At 36.5% G+C, this 22,257-nt stretch overlaps 1 protein-coding gene across 26 annotated transcripts in view; it reads right to left on the bottom strand.

Moving 5' to 3' along the window:
• The window catches only part of NRXN1 (neurexin 1), a 1,484,103-nt gene that overhangs the window by 721,924 nt on the left and 739,922 nt on the right, over positions 1-22,257 (bottom strand). For all 26 annotated transcript variants that reach the window (XM_043990256.1, XM_043990261.1, XM_043990257.1 and 23 more), the window contains one exon: positions 2,568-2,741. In XM_043990256.1, coding sequence (XP_043846191.1) covers positions 2,568-2,741 — 174 coding nt within the window. The remainder of the gene's footprint in view (positions 1-2,567; positions 2,742-22,257) is intronic.

Raw genomic sequence — 22,257 nt, 5'->3', positions numbered from 1 at the left:
GGGGAATGTTTCCAGCACTAGAGAAGCTAAAGGAGAAATGGTCTTGGTAGGTGAGCCAGATTTAGAGTCAGAATAACCTTTTGTACTGATTATGTCAAGTTTATAATTTTCCAGGCAATATAGAAGATGAGTAATGACAATTTTGTTTGGAGCTATGAATTCTAAGAGATCAATTCTTCAGGATTTAGAATTTGATTAGCCAATCCAAAAACATAATGCATATTTCTTTGGTTATATTAGTATTAGTTACAACTGATGTCATTCCTCATAGTTGTAGAGTCTGGAATTAACCCTGAATTGTGCTGCAAAGCTGTTAACCTATAAATGGGAAAAAATCATCAGGGAGGGATAAAGGTTGAAAAATAAAAGCTTTGAAATACTCTGAATAAAGAAGTATTTGGGCATGAAAAAAAATGGAGAAAAATTACGGATTTAATCAAGGGGATTTGTTTTGGCCAGGTATCAGAGGAATATTTGAAGGAGAAACATAGAGATCATTGCCTTATACAATATGTGAATATGATTTGATATGGCTAGATATCTAAAGAGCCCTAAAAAGACCAATATGGGTGGAGGTGTAATGCCATATGACAATGAATTACTAAAAATCATTAATAGGCAAGGTTAATAAGAGACTATATAACAAGTCCTCTGAACTAGGCTGCATGTTATACCATTCTGGCAAATAGTATAAATAATATATCTATTATAAAATCATTTTACTAGGAAGTTCTTACCCTGGTAAGTAATGAGGGAATAAAACATCTCTCTCAATTCTTCCCTCTCCTGTCTCTAGGGCAAGAGGCTATTTTAAAACTGCTGGCAGAATTCTGTCTTTAAATCACTGCAAGTTCTCCATTAGTTTTGTTTTTGAATAGTTTTCCCATTTTTCTGAATTATGTCTTCCATTCAATTTTATGAATTGTGTCTCCCAGATCTAGATCATTTCCTTTATGCCTCATATTCTATGCATTTAATCACAAGAGTTTATTCATTTGAAGGAGAGGTTTTTTTTCTCCTTTCTGTGTTAGTACATTAAAAAGTAGAAAAAACATATATGTATATTGGCTTGGTAAAACTTGATATGTAAACATTTGAAATTACAAAGCATATAAATAAGTGATCATTATTCACTTCACTTTCTCTCTCTCTCTCTCTCTCTCTCTCTCTCCCTCTCTCTCTCTCTCTCACACACACACACACACACACACACACACACACACACACACACACACACACACACATACACACACACATTACAGGTTTCCTCTAAATAGACTCACCGGTGTGGTAAAAATGTGATTTTATTTAAAATAGAAACCCCTGAAAATTGGAAGCCCTGAATTTTGCAAAGTAAAGCAACTCTGAGTCTAGCCATTAAACCCAAGGTAATTCTGCATCTAGTAATTAAACCCTAAGTAATGACCAAGAGTAATTCTATCTTGTTTTCAAGTTGCATGTGGAAAAACAGCCAATGTTTTGGTTGAGAATAGAGTAGTGATATACTTTCAAGGATAAGTAATCTTTTTTTTTTTCCCTTTTCCCTTGGCATGAATTTTCCTTGTAAGAGAGAAATTTCAAAAGTGCCTCCAAAATTAAAGTAAGAGCAGCAGCTAATGGAAGAGCTGCAGCTAATACTGTAAGTCAGAGTAGATAACTCCAGGATAATGTGAATATATTACATTTATGGCGGGAGAATTAGTTGAAATAATCTGATGAATTGAACTGAAAAAAAAACAACAACTAAGAAATATAGTCAGGATTAAAAAAAAAGTACTCTTGGGGAAGCTAGGTGGCACAGTGGATAGGGCACTGGCACTGGAGTCAGGAAGACCTGAGTTCAAATCTGGTCCCAGTCTTGACACTTACTAGCTGTGTGACCGTGGGCAAGTCACGTAACCTTCATTGCCTCACCCCCCCCCCCCCGCCCCAAAGTAATCTACTAGACCATATCTGCTGGAGAGTACAAAACAAACAAACAAACAAACTCAGATAGGGATGTGCTTGAGAACACTTCTGGATTGTTCAATATCACTTCAGATTAATTCAGGCAGGATGCATTGAGCAAATGTAGCATATAAAATCTAGCAGCCAATATTGACAATATTAAAAATGCTAATATAGTCAAAAAGTAAAAAGTCAGAGACAGAGGGTATCAGAGGTTATTTTCTAACTTTAGCCTATTCGAAAGGGTATTTAAAATAATGTGCTCAGGCTGATTCACGAGTTCTAATGTAACTATATGGGGTTTTTTTGCATCCTCAAAGGCAATTATTTGTTATGCTAAAGTGAGGTGAGTAATAAGTAAAAGATAGCATTAATTAGGTGAACTTAAAAATCACTCTTTGCAGAAAGTTTATGAATAGAAACTAACAATATGTTGCAAATACATAATTCCTAATGAGGCATAAGCATTTCTAAAAGGATTTCAAAAAGCCAAAGGAAAATCAAAGTTGATGAAAGTAAAGGGGCAGCATGTGCAAAGACATTTTCTTGGCTAGTAATTTTTGTACTTGTTTTTAATATTACAACAAAATTTCTAGTGTGTGAAAATGGAGATGCCATACCTTCACATCCTCTTTCTATCTGTCCATTGCAAAAAAGAGCATCAGAGATGAGGTCTGGGAGTCGTCCATTTAAATCCACTGATGCCAGGCAGCCTTGAAAACCTTCCTTAGCATGGACTAATTTTGGCAATGATTTGTACATCTCTTTGGCAACTCCTCCTATATACAAGTCACCTGTGGATAGAGGAACAAAGACTTAGTAAGGAGCAAGGGGTAATTGACTCTAAAACAGACCTGGAGAGATGGAGAATAGGAGCTTATTCCTTGAATTATAAAATCAATACAAGTATTTACATTTTGATTTCTTCCCCCAAATGTGCCAACATCACAATAATTCAGATAATTCTCTCTATTGATGCCTACAGAACCACAAAAGAAATGGCTACAAAGGTTCTATGAAGGTGACATTTTTGTAGGATAACTTATCCTGTGATTAGCAAGCTCTCAAACAGTCTACTAATGTCTCAAAAGCCTTCTATTTAGGAAATTATTTCTAGTGTATGTAAAGAATTAATTGTTATTTGAGGTTTTTATGACCCCATTTTTTGGCTAGAATTAAAAAAAACCCCGGCATGCACACTGGCCTGGGGCTCAGACACAGCTCCTCTGCAAACAGCACAGTGCTCTACCCACTGGTTGTAGCCATCGCCCTGATGCTGGCACCTCACGTGATCACCACTTGCCGATACCTACATGGGCCTGGCAAAATTATAATGACTGGAAGCCCAGTGAGGGCAGTCATGTGTCCTGCCTCAGACCTCACATCTGTGTAGTCACAAGTCTTTTATCTGCTCTTTAAAAGTTCTATGCTTCTGTCCCAACCAGTCCCCCATGCCTAAAATGCTCTGTCCCTTCACCTCTGCCTCCTGATTTCTCTGGCTTCTTTTAAGAATCAGTTCAGAGGGCAGTTAGGTGGTACAGTGGATAAAGCATTGGCTCTGAATTCAAGAGGACCTGAGTTCAAATCTGGCCTCAGACACTTGACACTTATTAGCTGTGTGACCCTGGGCAAATCACTTAACCCTCATTGTCCCACCAAAAAAACAAAAACAAAAACAAAAAACAAAGAAAAAAGAATCAGTTCAAAACTATAGGAAACTGATTGTTTCCCAATTCATATATTTTTCATATATTCAGTGTATATCTTATAGGTACTTACATGTCTTCATCCTTAGTAGAATGAGGGCAGGGACTTTTATTTTGGGGGTGTGGAATGGGTGAGGAATTATTTTTTCTGTGGATCCCCATTGTTTCATATAGTTACTTGCAGATAAATATTTAATGCTTGTTGACTAAGTTCTCTATACCACCTTTCAATGTCCCATTGAAGTTACACAACACTTATATGTTGTTCTTCACATGTATGTCTTTTGATTTTGTGCAATATATATATATATATTTCTAGGGATACAGTATGCTTATTAAGAAAATAGACCATGATTGAGTTTGTTTCTTATCTTCTAAAGCCTAAACTTTATATTGTGATCAAATATAAATCTGAATAACTGATGTTTGGGGAAATGTATATTCTATGTCACATGCTTCGTTTCTGTTAGATTTTACATTATACTGTTTATAGCCCACTAGCTGGCGTCACTTCCTGATGCCAAAGAAAAGACTCCTGGTCTTGCCCTCAAAGACCTTCACTTCATGGGCAGAACTCTTCTACAGTAAGTCTCCAGCAGGTGGCATCATTCCAATCGTTACAGTACCTACATTTCTACCTTTTCATGGTTAGTTGGACTATAAGTTAACAGGATCATTATTACAGGATCAGAGATTCAGGCCTGTAAGAGAGCTTTAGTATTACAGTGGACTACTGAGGACAAGAGAGTTTTAAGTGACTTGTCCAAAATCATACTGGTAGTAAGTAGAGAAGCTAGAATTTGAACCCAAGTCCTTTAACTTCAATCTAGTGGTTTAGATCCCCTGGCAATGGTTTACTTCTTTTCCTTTTCTTAGGGTATCTCCTTTACAACTTCTTCGCTATTGGGGTAGGTAGGTGGCATAGTGGATAAAGCACTGGCCCTGGATTCAGGAGGACCTGAGTTCAAATCTAGCCTCAGATACGTGACACTTATTAGCTGTGTGACCCTGGGCAAGTCACTCAACCCCAATTGTCTCACAAAAAAGCAAAAAACAAACAACAAAACAACAACAACAAAAACCCACAAACTTCCTCACTATCACCTTGCTGTTCACACTAGACATCATGTCCTGGCTGGGAGTCAGCCCTGGAGCCTTCCTCTCCTAATTGATTACTAGCTCTTCCAGAGCACTATTTTGGGATTGCCTTACCCTTACTTCATTCCCTCCGCTCTGGCCTCATCCTCTACAATTTCAATGATAACAACTTCATTGCCATATCACCTCCTGTACCCCCTCTGCCCCACTTCCCCCAGCTCCTACACCTTTATGGACTTCTGCACCATCCTTGTAACTTTTTGGACCAAAGTGGCTCCTCTCTAGTTATCACCCCTCTGTATATTCTTTTTTCCCAATTAGAAGGCAAATTCCTTCAGGGCCAGGCCTTTGCTTTTGCATTTCTATCCCCAGTACTTAGCACAGTGTTTGGGATACATAAAGCATTTAATAAATGCTTTTTAAATTCTTTCCACTGCACCAATTTTCTTCTATTTATTGCTGCTTTGATATTGATATTCACACCCAACTTATATTACTGTCATTTTGTCTCTATTAAGGACAGTCATGAAATAAATAGTATCTTAATATCTCAGTTACATAAAATTCATTTTCCCATCAGAGTATCTCTCTCCCCCATAATTCCTTTTTCCTATATTCCCTAGTCCACTGGAAGCAATTTGTAGGATGGTTTGGTTGTAAAGAATCTAAAATCAGGAAATCAAAAAGAAGTTATTGAATAGGTATTAGAAGTAAGCAAATAGGAGATTATACTAGAGTGGCAGCAGCGGGGGCCTGAAGAGGAAAGAGGTAATCTGAGGTACAACAGAAAGCAAGAAACAATGGCAGGACTTTATAATCCAACAGATATGTGAAAGAGAGGATACAGAAGAGTAAAAGAAGACTCCAGAGCTAGAGTCTGGTTTTATATGATCTCTATGATTAAAATATAAACTCAATCTGGGATTTAAAGTTGTCCATAACCTGGCTTTATCCTGCCTTCCCAGATTTACTTCCTATTTCACTCACTTTATGTTCCAGTAAAACTGGCCTGCCAGATATTTCCTGATTTTGGCATTCTACCTTTTGTCTCTGTGTCTTACCGTGGGCTCCCTTCATGCCTCAATATCTCAGAATCTTTATCATCATTTATGATTCAAACACCAAAATCGAGTTATCAGGAACATCTAGGTGGTCAAATCCAGTGGGCTGCTGGTGATATGAGCTTGGATTTGAAGTATAGATTAAGGGATAGCTGAAGGCCCAAGAGGTCATTTTCTTAGAAAGTTAATATAATTGAATTAGACAGAAACTTCCCAGTCTGATTTTAGAACAATAGAAATTATTTCAATTAATGAATTAATAATTTAATTAATATTATTAATTATTCATCACAATTATCTAATTATTCAATTAATATAATTATTAATGACCTAGGTTTTCTTTTTATCTATATCTACTTTTTATACCTCTTTAATATATTTTACTTTGATTAAAAAATGTTCCCCCAAAGGGCATTCACTCTGAGGACACAAAAATAGTACCCTAGGGAAACTCAAGGTGGCAAAAGGAAATAAGAAAACCAAACCAAACAAACAACCAAAATCTTCTATTGCCATTTGAGGGAAGGACCACCATGGTTCCTAATTGCTTATCTTCTGGCTGGACTGTAAATTGTGCCAGTGTAAATTCACTGAATGAAGCTTATACCTAGGCATTGGTACACTATGAAATTTCTCTCAAGTCTAGCTGTGGCTAAAAACAAACAAACAAAAAAATGCACGCTTCCTGGGCTAATTGTGAAATGCTATTTCAGCTCCATCTTTTTACCTCTTGGGAGCAATCAGCTCATACTCTGAGGTTTAGAATTTCATTGCCTCCAATTTAATCTCCTTTTGCATAACTACATATGAAGTGAATAAGTAGAAGAACAACTCTAAGTCAGGTACTGCCTCTTATCTACTACAATAGCCTTACTTGAGGGGAAGTAAAATATAAATCTCATTTAAAAATAAATACGATAGAACATTCTATGAGCACCCAATAAGAAAGCAAATGTTTGAAATAAGTGGATCTTAGTAACATTGCTTGCTCTCACTTATTAAGAGAAAATTGGGGTGGCTAGGTGGCACAGTGGATAAAGCACCGGCCCTGGATTCAGAAGTACCTGAGTTCAAATCTGGCCTCAGATACTTGACACTTACTAGCTGTGTGACCCTGGGCAAGTCACTTAACCCCCATTGCCCTGTTAAAAAAACCCAAAAAACCCCAACCCCCCCAAAAAAAAGAGAAAATTGAAGCTACTATTTCCTTCAATTATTTAAATGTATCATGTTGAACTACTGAAAACAAACTATAGGTGAAATTAATTTTTCCCCATAATTCTATAATTAAGAAGAGATAAAGGGTAGTGTTTAGGAACAACCAATTGTTCTAAACAACGATTTAGGAATAAGTGATCAAGTTTCACTGAATGGGAAGATTCCTAAATTCAGGACATGCAAAATATTCAATATTGAGGATAAAGCAAAGATGATCCTTCTAAAAACATCTCATTCTAATAACAAAAGATAAAAAGAACAAATGAAAACCCAACAACCATAACCCCAATCTTAAGGTTTCAATAGGTTAAATGACCTATATTTGCCGTGAATGAAATTAGAGGATCAATGTATGATGAGTCCCAACTTGTTTTGAAAATTGATTTACAGGATCATAAATTTAGAGTGTAATGAGACCTTAGAGGCCATGAAGTGTCACCCCTCCCAGCTCTCATTTTACTGATGAGGAAACTATGGTTAAAAAATTTGCCCAGGGCCACCCAAGGTCACCCAGGAAGGAAAGAACAAGAAAGCATTTATTGAACACCTACCATGTGTCAGGTACTGATCTAAGAGTTTTACAAAAATTACCTCAACCCTGAAAACAACTCTTGGATGTAAGTCAGGAAGAAGGGAAGGAAACAAGTATTTATTAAGTGTTTACTATGCGGCAGATACTGGGCTAAGTGCTTTAGAAATATTATCATACAACATTGACATCTCACGTTATTGACTCTCACAATAATACTGCGAGTTGACTGTTACAATGATCCCCATTTTACAGTTAAGGACACTGAGGCAGACAGTAAGTCACACAGCTAGCAAGTGTCTGAGGCTAGATTTAAACTCTGGTCTTTCTGACTCTACCTTGCCATTCACAAAGGGTTTGAATACATGTCATCCCGATCCTAAGTTCAGTGTCCTATTCACTATAGCAAGTTGTTTCTTAATCACTCTCTTGTTCAGTATCTGTTCTTTAACCCTAAGCATACCTGAAAATGAGCTTTGTAATTCTGTCTCTTTATGCCTTGAATAGGTGTTATAAAGGCAGGAGAGAAAAACAAAGTGTAAGTGTAGATAATAAGATTATATAGCCAGACAAGGATTGTCAGAGTTAGAAAAGGCAGTAGGGATCAATGCCAGCCCTCCTTTCATAGAGATGGAACAGAATAAGCAACATATAAAGAGTTTCATTCTTGTGCTCTCGAGGAACCCCCCCTCCCCCACGCACATACACATCTATACCTGATCTCTTTAGTTTAAAGCTTTGATACATGTTTAAAAGCACATCCTTGTGAGAGGAGTAATACTTTAAGCTGTTTCCAATTTACACATTAAGGTAAAAGGATTTCAGATCATCCTACACAGTCTTTGAAGGAGAAAGAGCATAGAAGGCTGAATACCCATGCCAAACAGTAAAAAAAAGACATCAGGGGATATGACTTGTTGGCTGAGGACATTGAAGACAGTTCTCTACTTTAAAATATTACCTGTAACCTGCTGTTAAACACTCATATATTTAGAAGGAAAGATCAGAGTCTTCTGTATATAATATGAATGAATGTTTTCTTCAATAGAGCTCCACTTCCTTCGACTAACATGACTGAGATAATGAAGCCTCAAAACTGGATTAAAAACAAAAGGATAGGGGCAGCTAGGTGGCACAGTGGATAAAGCATCAGCCCTGGATTCAGAAGGACCTGAATTCAAATCCGGCCTCAGACACTTGACACTTACTAGCTGTGTGACCCTGGGCAAGTCACTTTACCCCCATTGCCCTTCAAAAAAAAAAAAAAAGAAAGAAAAAAGAAAAAGAAAAAAAAAAGGATGCTCTTCTCCACCTGGTATTAGTAGCAAAGGATGAATTCAGGCCAATTCTTTGATGAATGATGGTGGCAGAACTGGATAATAGACTATAAAGTTGGTACCCAGAACAAAGAAAAGTGTTTCCTTCTTACTTTTGAATTCTTAAATTCTACTCTCTTCCACATAGTCTATGTACCAGAAACACTGACCCACTTGCAGTTCCTTGAACATAACACTCCATCCCTTATCTCCATGCCTGTATACTAACTTTCCCCCCTCTTACCTTCATGTCTTCATGTCTTCCTTTCCCTGACTTCTTTCAGGACTAAGCTCAAGTCTCACCTACTTCACAAAACCTTTTTCAGTCACCCCAGGTGCTAACACCTTCTTTTTCCTGCATCCCTTCTGTCAACTCTGTATATATCTTATACTTACCTAAATGTTTATATGTTATCTCTCCTAGCAAAGATAATCCTCTTTGAGGAGGTTTTTGTTTTCTTTCTATCCTTAACCCTCAGCACGGTCCTGACACATAAGTATTTAAGATATGCTCATTGACTTGAGTTGATTATTTCTTTCCAAGACACTGAGTAAGGAGGCACTAACATCCTACCTCTTTTTCTTCACAATTATCAACCATAAACTCTGGCATATAAGCACCTAGGGGAGTCTACCTTGCTGTTTGATGAAGCCCCTTTCTCTATGGGATACCACCTTCCTCTGCCCCACCTATATTCAGAGAGAACAACATATTTCCTCTCTCATACAAATAATCCAATGCTGAAAGACCAAAGATAACCAAATCCTTAGCAGATTGACATGGGAGGCCCCAGACATCAATTCTTTTTGAAGAGTCTTTCTGAGAACCATTTACAAATATGTTATATAAATTTCATTTATTTCTGTCACTATTCCTCATTCTGCTGAGGAACAGAGAAGTATGTAGAGTCTTTGATGTAGCTTAGAGTGTCCATGGCCTAAAGACAAAAGTACTATTGTCAACAAACATTTATCCAGCTCAATGACCACTCCAGCAATTTTATTTTTCTATTTCATTTTTCTCCAAGTATTTAAAAGCATCTTATAGTTATTATGTTGTCATGTTTCTAGGACAACTTTACAAGTCAATACAATTAGATTTATCATTTCACAACTGTTATTTGTATTTAAAAATATAGCATTTCTCATTCTGTTGTTAGGTATATAAGATCACTGAAACTGACCTTCAATTTTACTGATCCAATTATCATTTTGATGTCTATCCTTACTATGTACCTCAGCACTTAAAGTGATTCCAGATAGACTGTTCTGCATCTGTCTCCTATATAACTCAGAATATTCCTGTCTCTGAACAGGGAAATCTCCAAAATAAAGCTGAGTTATAGCTCATGTGTAATTTTCCCAAAATGTAACACGCCCCCCCCCAACTCCCTCTTGTATTTAGTACATTTTCAACAGAATCATAACATTGTGGAGCTGGACATCTAGTTCAGGGTCTCTTAACATTTTTTTGTGCCATTGACATTTTTGGCAGTGCAGATAAGCCTTTTCATAATATTTCTTTTAAATGCTTTTAAATACAAAGGATTATAATACCATGTAAAATCATATTGAAATATATTATTAAAATATATATTTTTAGTTCATGGATAGTAGTTTAAGAACCCTTGATGTAATCCAAGCCTTACCTGTATAATATACCTAAAAAGTGGTTATCAAGTCTTTGCTCTAAGACTTCCAGTGAAAACTAGGAACTGGTTTTTATGAAAAGTAGGGGATAATTTATAAAAAAAAATAAAAAGACAAATCATTGATTAATTTGATTTAAAAAATGAAGGAGAAAAGCAAATTACCATTAGCAAAAATGAAAAGGGTGAATTCACCACCAATGGACATGAAATAAAAGCAATTATTAGGAGCCAGTTTGTCCAATTTTATGCCAGTTAATCTGACAATTTTAGGGAAATGGATGACTATTTACAGATAATATTAATTGCCTATATTAACAGAAGAGGAAACAAAATAACCATATCTTTGAAAAAGAAATTGAACGAGCCATCAATAAGCGTTCCAAGAAGAAATCCCCAGAAGCAGATTGATTATCAAGTGGATTCTACCAAATATTAAAAGAAACCCAATCTCAATACTATAGAAATTATTTGGAGAAATAGATAAAGGAGTCCTTCCAAATTCCTTTTATAACACAATTATGGTGCTGATACCTAAACCAAGAAGAGCGAAAACAGAGAAAAAAAACTATAGATAAATTTTCCTAATGAATGTTTATTCAAAGATTTTAAAATAAAATACTATCAAGGAGATTGTAGCAATATATCACAACATCAGGCAATGAAGAAACAAAAGTAGCACTCTTTGCAGATGTTATGATGGTATACTTGAAGAATCTGAGAGGATCAGCTAAAAATTAGTTAAAATAATTAGCAGCTTTAGCAAAGTTGCAGTATATAAAATAAATCATAATCATTTCTACATATTACCAAGTCCAATAGCAAGAGACATATAGAGAAATTAAATTTAAAATAACTGTTGACAATATAAAATACTTGGGAGTCTACCTGCCAAGAAAAACACAGGAACTATATGAACACAATTGAAAAAACACTTTTCACACAAATCATGTCAAATCTACATAACTGGAAAATATTAATTTCTCATGAGTAGACTGAGTTAATATAATAATAATGACAACTCTACCTAAATTAATTTATTCATTTTGTGCCATACTAGTTAAACTACCAAACATTATTTTATAGAACTAGAAAAAAATAACAAAATTCATCTGAAAGAAGAAAAGATTAAGAATATCCAGGGAATTAATTTAAAAAATTATGGAGGAAGGTGGCCTATCTGTACCAAATCTCAAACTGTATTATAAAATGGTAAGCATTAAAACAAAAAGGCCCAGAGAGTTCATAAAACCATTGGTGAATGATAAGAATAATAGCATTTTTATGAGACTTTAAGGTTTGCAAAAAATGTTACATATATTATTTCATTTGATTCTCACAGCAAACCCCTGCAGTAGTTACTATCATTAGCCCCATTTCACAGAAGAGGAAACTAAGGCTGAGATATGTTAACTGTATTATTCAGGATCATACAGCTACTAAGTGTCTGAGGCAGAATTCAAAGATTCATTTTTCTGAGTCCAAGTCAAACAATTACTCTATGCTTTGTGCTTTCCTAGCTGCCTCTAGTGACTTGTTCATAGGCACATTGTTAATGTGTCTGATACAGGGTTCTTACTCAAATTTCTTGGCTCTCAGTCAGTTGTATTGTCTACTATATCATGTTGCCTTCTGTTCTTGTCCCCTTGTGAACAGTAGGACCTGTTTGTTTCCCAGGGATAGGGATTAGTCTATGGCCATGGTTATGGTTATCACAGTAGTCTTACTACCTGAGCTTATTAAACTCCAGCTGTGGCATTAGTAGGGTACCAGATGTGTCACCAGGCACTTCTTCTGAGAAGACCCTTACCTCTTACTTTGGGGCCCAAACCTGCAGTGTCTCATGATTTTTTTTCACTCTGGCCTGGTTTCTATTGTCTTTTATGACAATAGCAGGCATCCATCATTCCAGCACTCATGGAGGGGGGTATTTAAGGGAAAGAGGGTCTAAATACTGAATTTTGAAAACATCATTGAGACTACTCAATGGAAAGTGTTAAAGTACCTTCAGCTAAGTGATATGGGATACCAATCTTGTTGTATTGGGACCTTGGTAATCAAAATCAAAGATTGCAGTGGCCAAAATACTGAGACATCGTTCGATAATGACTTGTAAATTTTATGACACAAATAGGCTATTCGTTCCTCTCTACCTCTATAAATCTCAGGAAATTCCTGGAGAGCCTTTGCAGAGTTGGGGCAGCAAATGTAATAAGTGTCAGCAAGTGTCCAGAAAAGCTAAAGCATATTCTAAAGGTAACCGGGGCTTCACCTTCATGCCAACTGTGTAATCTTATGAAGACAGAGTCAATTTGCTTCCATAATATTAAATATTAGGCACCAAAACACTGAAGGGTGCAGCAGAAGTCTTATTACAGCAAAATTAGATTTTAGATCCAGCTGTCGCATTGCAACTGCCTACCACAGAGAGGTTAATCTGCCTCCTGCATGCATCCAGGGGCCAACCTAATACTCCAATCATAGGCAAAAGCCCCACTGGTTTACTACCAGTGGGAGTGTACCTGATGGAGCGACTTGACTCCAAAGAGATATATGAGTTGAGACCTTAAGATTCTTCTCCTCTGTATGGAAAACAATTTGAAAATTATTAATGGAAGTTATGTGTGTTGCTTACACAGAATATGCTACCAAAGTTCTGAAGTTCCTGGCTTGGTTGGATCAAAAAACCTTTGATAGGAAAATGCCCTAATTTAGGGAAGTGGATGGGGAACACAAGATTGTTAGATTTTTCAAAACTGTTTAGAGTCTCCTTGATTACCTGGGATCTGCCTTAAGTATCGTGCTAGGAAGATAAAGTGAAAGTCATCTAGGCTGATAGAGATGAAATGGATTTAAAACTGAAGCAGTCTGTTTGTCCAACAGACTGTGAGGGAAAGTTGGTGGGGCATGCTAAATAGTAAATAATAAAATCTAATTTGCTAGGGTAATTCATCTCCTGTAGAATCGACTATATGCCAATTACTCTGCAGCAGATGGGGTGAGGAGTTCAAGCATATCAAATTCATATTGAGCAACCTCCATCTTATTGCTCCTATAAATTTATATACACTTGAAAACAGGGACCAAAATATTGTCAAGTCTTTTATCCCTCCCCTCCAACTTTGTTTTTGTTGCCTTTCCACTAATAATCCTGCCATCATTACAGCTTCCTCTCCATCCCTTTGGTATATAATGGAAGCAATAATCTACAGGCTTATAATTGAAATTCTAGAAGTTCAATTCAATTTAATTTAACAAAATCTCTTGAATATCTACAATGTGAGTTGAATGATGTTGGTGGATAAATTTAGAAACTTCTTTGACCAAAATTCACAATAGGGCAAATCTTGAAACACAGGCAACCTTAATTCATAGGATTCCTTCCTATATTCTTGTAGATTTCCATGCAAGCATCTGTTTTTCTGCAATAATCAATATCCATGGGGCAGCTAGGTGATGCAGTGGATAGAGCACCAGCCCTGACCTGAGTGTATGAAATGACCCAAATGAGAGTATTACATCTTTTCACCATAGGTGGGGCTAATTTTTAGAAGCTAGAAAGTTAATGCACTAATAAATAAACTCGTATCCATTTGCATTACCCTGTAGAGGCTTTGGGCAATGTCCACAGATTTCTTTGTTTGACTTATATCCCTTTGTATTTTAGAGCTATCTAGAAACCAAGTGGTAGATTTCACTTTTTCTCTTCTGTACATTGGTAGGAGCAGAAAGACCAATTTTCTTTGAACAGGTTATCATTATGGGAAAGGTCTGTACTTCTGTATTTTATACTGTATATCATTTTCCCACCCAAAATGGATATTGATTTTTTTGGGGGGTATAATTTAAAATTCTAAATGTAGGTTCTAATCTATCCCCCCAGTTTTTGGGGGAAACTGACTAAAATCACTGATAAACGAGTTTAGGTTTTTACTTTAAAAAAGGGAAGGGACTATCAGTATAAAAATATTTATTGCAGGGCAGCTAGGTGGCACAGTGCATAAAGTGCTGGCCCTGGATTCAGGAGGACCTGAGTTCAAGTCTGGCCTCAGACACTTGACACTTACTAGCTGTATGACCCTGGACAAGTCACTTAACCCACATTGCCCCACCAAAAAATATTTTTTGCAGGGGCAGTTAGGTGGCACAGTTGATAAAGCACTGGTCCTGGATTTAGGAGGACCTGAGTTTATATCCAACATCAGACACTTGACACTTACTAACTGTGTGATCCTAGGCAAGTCACTTAACCCTCATTAACCCATCAAAAAAAAAAAGAAAGAAAAAATGAAAAATAAAGCAGCTCTTTTTGTGGTGGCTAAAAATTGAGATTGAGAGGATACCCATCAATTGGAGAATGGCTGAACAGGTTGTAGTACATGATTATAATGGGATATTGTTGTGGTATAAGATATTATGAGCTGGATGATTTCAGAAAAACTTGGAAACACTTACTTGAACTGTTACAGAGTGAAGTGAGCTGAACCAGGAGAATATTGTTCATAGTAACAGTGATATTGTACAATTAAACACTGTGAATGACAGCTGTTCTCAGCAGTACAATGATTCAAGACAATCCCAAAAGACTTTTGATGAAAAATTCTATCTCCAGAGAAAGAACTGATGGCATCTGAATACAGAGTGAAGCACACTCTTTTTTACTTTCTCTTTTTTGAGATTTCTTCCACAAAATGATGAATATGGAAGTGTTTTACATGATTGCATATGTATAACTAATATGAGATTGCTTACCTACTCAGGGAGGGAGGAAAGGAGGAATAGAATTTGAAATTCAAAACTTTAAAAAAATTAATGTTAAAAATTGTTTTACATGTAATTGGAGAAAATAAAATATTATTTAAAAAAGAACAGTGTCTGGGACATAGAAGGCACCTAACAAATATTTTTGATTGCTTTATATCTATCTATACATATCCATATATGTATATGTATATCCACAAAAGGCATGGTTGTATACTAGTGAGTATAAATCTCATCCTTAAGAATGTTACAGTCTCTCCTCCTTCTCAGGTATGTTGATCCATACCTAAATATGATAAATTTGAATAAATGGTATCTTGTCCTGAAAAAAATCTGGGGGGGGGGCGCAGCTAGGTGGCACAGTGGATAAAGGACCAGCCCTGGATTCAGGAGGACCTGAGTACAAATCTAGCCTCAGACACTTGACACTTACTAGGTATGTGACCTTGGGCAAGTCACTTAACCCTCATTGCCCCCCCCAAAAAAAAAGCAAGAAAAAGAAAAAAGAAGCAAGAGAAATAAATCTGAATAAGGAATCCAACATCTCATGGGCAATTTCTATTCAATGGGCAATGAGAAAAGAGAATTGTATCTGAAAAATGAACATGAAACAGCTGTGCCTGGCATGGGAACTAATTCTCTTGGATTGTAGAACTTGGGCAATTTGGGGGGGGGTTTGCCAAGGCCTAGCATCATTACCTCAAGGACTTGTTCCACTTCTCCTAAAGCAGATGGCTCAGAGAAGGGACAGAATTAGTAGCTGCAACAGGGAAATGGTGATACAAGGTAGAAGTTGATGTTCTGTATGACTGGGAAGTAAATAAACATATACCTTAGAAATGACTTTATTTGGGTGTGCTTTTTTGAAAGATAGGACATTTGCATTCTCTTGGGATTTTTAAGGAGTAAACCATAAAAGAATTGTAGAGGGTAAGGAGTAGTTGTCTGGTAACCTGAAAATTGATTTTTAAAAAAGGAGCAGGATAAATGGTTATGCCTTTATTATATATTTATGCCTTGGATGCCATAGTTGAACTGAATGATTTCATTCTTTTGAGTTCCTATTGGGGTTTTGTACTCTTTAAATGATCGTAATTACACTTTAGTGATTTCCAGAGTGGTTTTAGAGAAGCAAAAAGCAATCATATTGCAGGACCCTTATTCCCTTGTCTGTTTTTACTGATATATGGAATAACATTGATTTGGGGAATGGGGATGGGACGCAGTTAAAACAGATTGCTATAACTTGTTCGGTGCAACTCTCAGATACTCCCATTAATCAACTAAATATGGTTTTCATCCTAGAACTTGAGCAGATTCATCTAAAGCATTCTGGAATCTACTGTCCATCACCTGGCTTCCTCAGATTCATAGGCACAATAATTTGCTTCTATCTGGAATAAAAAGGGAACCCTAAACATAAACGCCTTAAATTTGTAAAAATTTGGGGGAGCCAAGCACATGCCATAATAAAATGTTTCATTATCCCTGTTTCACCCAAGTCTACAACATTCTATGGAACTTGTTCGATTGTTGAAAGCTCACTTTTCACTAGCTCTATCAGTCATTATTCTGAGATTTAAATTACATACCTCAAATCAACAGCCTGATGGGGATGTTGCTGATTATTCTGAAGAATTTTGACATCTACCTCAACACTACAATTTTAGGTACTTCTTAGATTGTGGGGCACAGATACTCCTTGTACGCAGAATTCACATCACATTTCTTTTGATAGTATCAAATTTGACACTTGTAATTTCCTATGACAAGGTCTTAACCAGTGACACTACCTTATTATATTTCACAGAGATCAAAGACCTAGCTTCCATTATAAATTATTGACATAACACATACAATCCTTGTCAAGAAGGTCTGCAGAACCCAGGAAACATAGACCATATTATACGTATCATTGTATCTGTATAGACATAACCATTCTTGTTGAGCTTCTAACACGTTATATTCATGCTTTGCTCACAGATTTCAGGATGCAGACTGTATATTCCGTAAGAATAAAAAACACACTAAAAAGCATGACACTTAAAATATATAAAAATAAAGTACATTTTTCTAATAGCTCACAGAAGCCAGTGGCCCCAGTAAAGATAAGATATGAGCAATCAGCATGATGGGCAGAGAGAAGAGGCCAGAAAGAAGAGATACCAAGTCCCTAAGAGTTAGAATTTCATTAGATAAAGAAATTCTTGCAGAGAATTGCTGAATGTTTCTACTGTTTGATTTAGGACATGGACAAGAAAAAACAACAACCTGTTAATTTCTAATCAATGGGAATTGAGAAAAATAACACTAGATTATCTAAATGCACAACAGGTGGGAAAGTCTCTTTTAAAAAGCATGGTTTAGGCATTGCCACTGACAGAACCTATGTATAATGATCAGACCTGTAGCTTTTCTTTGTGAAGGGTATCAGTGAAAGACAGAGAGACCAATAGGTTTCAATTGTTTTTCAAGCATGCAGGATAAAAGCAATTTGTCAATGAAGAATATTATGCTATATTTGTCTTTCAGGATCATTCAAAGACATTATAGGTTTGATCCTCCTGGTGGAGTAATAAATGAATAAATAATAAATTATTTATTAATGGCTTTCCATCTTCCACTAAGTGGTGAATCTATAAATAGGGAAAAAACATGGTCCCTGCTTTCAGGGAGCTCACATTCTAATTAGGGCAGACTACACATAAAGGAAAGTAATGGTCTGCCATATAAGAGAGAATGAAATGCAATTTTTTCCAGGTGGAAGAAATGGTTCAAGATTACAATGCAAAAGAGGAGGCTATGACAAGTCGGCAGGGGTGGAGGGGGGAATCTAAACCAGTGTCAGGAATTTATAATGTTGACAAATATGATAAGAAGAAGGGTAGGAAGAAGGAACCCTGAAGTATTAGAGTTATATATTGAGTTTGAGGCTTTGCTGTAGAGAATGGATCCTTATTCTTTAGAAAGGAGCAAAAAAGTTATAGAAACAAATGGTACAAAAAGAGAAGGTATCTGTTATTCAAGAAAAAGAGATAAACTTGGTCAGAAACTCCCTGTTGAGGGGTACATCAGTGGCTAGATCAATAGACTGTGATTAGTGGGGAGTTATATCGTTGTAATAGCAATCTATCTATGCCATGGTGGAAAGATTCCCAACACTTGTCAAATCCAATTCTGGTGATTATAGGAGGAAAAATTATACCACCTGAAAGAAACTGCTAAGTACCTTGAGTAATAATTAACTCCTGGGTAAGAAACTGAAAACCTTAACATCACAGGTGATGACTTTAAAAAATCAGTTATGCCCCCTAAAAGTAGAGACATTTTAAAAAAGAAATGAGGATTAGAGAAAAGAATAGCTGACTAAGACAATGATATTGGAGAACATGATTTAGATTTCTCAACTATGACTTAACATAAAAAGAACAATGTTTACCACAATCTTTCCACTTGTCCAGTTTTTTTAAGTGGAGGCATCCTTAATTCTTTCCTCTTTTTCATGCTCCATTCCCAATAAGTCTTCTAAATTTTATACCATAGTGTCTTTTATAATGCTCCTCTACTTAAATAGTTATTATCCTAGTTCATCTCTTCATCATAATTCAGTCACCAGGGCTATTACAAGAGCCTCTTAATTGGCCTTCCTGCTTTTAGCTTTTCCTTGCTCCAATTTATCTTCAACACAGCTCCCAAAATAAATCTTCAAAGTCTGACCATAATACTCTCCTACTCAAAAAGCTTTTATGCTTCCCAGTTTCCTCTAGGATAAAATACAAACTCCTGAGACTGACATTTCAAATCATACATAATCAGGCTCAAGTTTTTCTGGACTTAAAATGGTAGATTTTCAAAAATCAAATGGAAGATAGTGTGTTCTCTTCACTAAAGAGCTTCAAGAAACTCTGGATGATTACTGGTGGCTATATTGTGGAGGGGATCTATTGGTTGGATTAGAAATTCCTTCCTGATCCGAGATTCTAAAATCTGGTTACTTATTTGTCGTTATGAAAGCAAATAAACAACCCCTACCCCCAAAGCCCCTAAAGCAAAATAAAACATATTTTATCTTCTAGGCAAACTGGACTCCCAGAACTTCATTCCTGATTTTGTGTCTGTACCTATGCTTAGAATATATTATCTCTTCACCTTTGCCCCTTATTATCCTTAGATTTGTTGTATACTTAGCTCTTTCTACTTAGGAAATGAGGTCTTCTCTGAATTACCTCTCAAAGTGTTAGCACTAGCTTTCTTATTCCCTACTCAAATTATCATATTATGCTCACTTTTCTATGTATTTCTTGTACTCTAAGTGGAATAAAAGTTCCTTGAGATAACAGACTATTGTTTTTAAGCCCTAATGTTGGCATGAACACTTTTTTTTTTAATTTAGGGTTGAGATTTCATTGGTAGAGTTACCTCACTTAGGGAGAGGTTAGAAACTCACTCTTTTATTGTACAATAACAGGGGGCAGCTGGGTGGTGCAGTAGATAGAGCACTGGCCCTGGATTCAGGAGAACCTGAGTTCAAATCTGGACTCACACACTTGACACTTACTAGCTGTGTGACCCTGGGCAAGTCACTTAACCCCCATTGTCCTGCAAAAAAAAATTTTTTTTAAATGTACAATAACAACCCATCTATAATTTGGTTTTAGGGAGTTTCTTGGGGTCTCTGGGAAATTAGAAAACTTGCCCATGATTCCACAGCTAGTACATGTCGGAGTCAGGATTTGAGCTCGGGACTTTTCCTACTCCATCCAGGCTTATTCCTTTTGCAGCTTCACCATATTTCCTTTCACATGTGTTTTGAACATAGTAGGTCCTTAACAAATGTCTGTTGAAAAGAAGTGAATGGGAGTTGCTCAAAGTTAGGAATTGACATGGTGGGTAGGTGAAAGGGGAAAGAACTACTATAGCTAGGTGGCACAATGCATAAGACATTGGGCCTGGAAGCAGGAAGACTGGGTACAAAATGACTTTAGCCTCTTACTAGATATGTAATTCTGGGCAAGTCACTTAACAAGTGCCTGTTTCAATTTCATCATTTGTTAAATGGAGATGATATCACCTATGTCTCTTGGCTGTTGTGAGAAATAAATGAACAATATATTTTTAAAGCACTTTGCATACCTTAAAGCATTATATAAATGCTAGGTATTATTATTATTGTTGTTATCATTAAGAGTCCTAGTGGTGGAGGTGATCATAAGATACAAAAGGGAAAGAAGCAAATGAAACCAGGACTGATATTCTTTGAATCAAATTTGGAAGTTTGAATGAATGAGTAGAATGAGTAGATTAAATAGGCACAAAAAGTAGTTGTTGGTGGAGTTGTGAACAGATTCAACCATTCTGGAGAGCAATTTGTAACTATGCCCAAATGGCTATAAAACTGTGCATACCCTTTGATACATTAGTACCACTATTAGGTTTCTATCCCAAAGATATCTTGAAAAAGAGAAAAAGGACCTATTTGTACAAAAATATTTATAGCAGGTCTTTTTGTGGTGGCTAAGAATTGGAAATCAAAGGAACATCTATCAATTGGGAATTGGCTGAATAAGCTGTGGTATATGATTTTAATGGAATATTATTGTACTGTAAGAAATGACAAGCAGGATAATTTCAGAAAGACCTAAAAAGACAAGGAGGATCTAAGATGGCAGAGGAGAGGCTGTGACTCCCACAAGCTCCCAATAAACCTGCCCACTCACTCCCAAATAATGTCATAACCTGCCCCAGAGCAGCCTACCTCACATAAGAGCAAAGTGAGACTATTTTCCAACCAAAGATGGCAACTGGGATCACCTGCTGATTGGGTTGAGATAGGAGCTCAGCATGTAGTCTAGATCCAGCCAGGAACAGACCATGCCTCCAGTGTCTCGGAGTCTTCAGTTCTAGCTGCTTCTTATGAGTCTCTGATCACAGACCAGTGAGGGGAGCTACAGTAACTATAACACAAGATCTACCAGCATCTACATTAAAGAACCAGAGGTCATGAAATATGATATTCTGGAGGGCAAAGGAACTGGGACTACAACCAAAAATCACCTACCCGGCAAAACTGTGTATAATCTTTCAGGGGAATTGCACATGTATAACCTATATCTGATTGCTTACTACCTTAGGGAGGGGGAGGTAAGGAGGGATAGTATTCTTTTGGGGGTGAGGCAATTGGGGTTAAGTGACTTGCCCAGAATCACACAACTAGTAAGTGTTAAGTGTCTGAGGCCAGATTTGAACTTGGGTCCTCATGACTCTAGGGCTGGTGCTCTATCCACTATACCACTTAGCTGCCCCTGGAGGGATAGTACTTTGAACTCAAAACTTTTAATAAAAAGGTTTACTATTTAAAAAATAAATTGTTATTTTAATTGAAATAACAAAGTAGTATTCTATTCATTAAGATGAAGAGAGTATGTGTCCTGTTGAGAGATGGTAGTAGAGCAATGACCTAGAAAAGGGATGTCTAACCTGAGGTATAATAAGATTCCTGAAGGGGGGGTTGGGGAATATTTCATAAATAAATTTGTTATCCTATTGAAATTTATCTTAATTTTATTTTTATGTGGATATATATGCTAATCTTTGGAAGTGATTTCACTTTATACTGAATAGCGGGTATGAAAAGTTGTTGAAAGACAAGAGGTATTGGTACAAAAAAGAGCATTGTGAACCATTATTCTGGAAGCAATAATGGAGACAAAAGAGAAAGACAGCTTCTTTCTCCAGAAGTCTCTAATAACTACAAAAGGACTGGCCTTTGGACAAGAACAAGGACAACACTGGAAGGGGGAAAAAGTGCGTTCTGGGAAAGGTCAACTTCTACATAGAACCAGGAGTGATCACTAAGGAAGGAAAGGGCAAATAGAGCAAATATTTCTAGAGAGTAAGTAGATATTGATACTCTGCTTATCTATGTGATAACATCATATTCAGAAACAACAAACTGTAGTTCCCTAGTATTTC

This window comes from Dromiciops gliroides, chromosome 2 (assembly GCF_019393635.1).
Source record: "Dromiciops gliroides isolate mDroGli1 chromosome 2, mDroGli1.pri, whole genome shotgun sequence".
Taxonomy (NCBI): domain Eukaryota; kingdom Metazoa; phylum Chordata; class Mammalia; order Microbiotheria; family Microbiotheriidae; genus Dromiciops; species Dromiciops gliroides.
The sequence above is the reverse complement of the archived record's forward strand: the minus strand, read 5'-3'. Positions and strand labels throughout refer to the sequence as shown.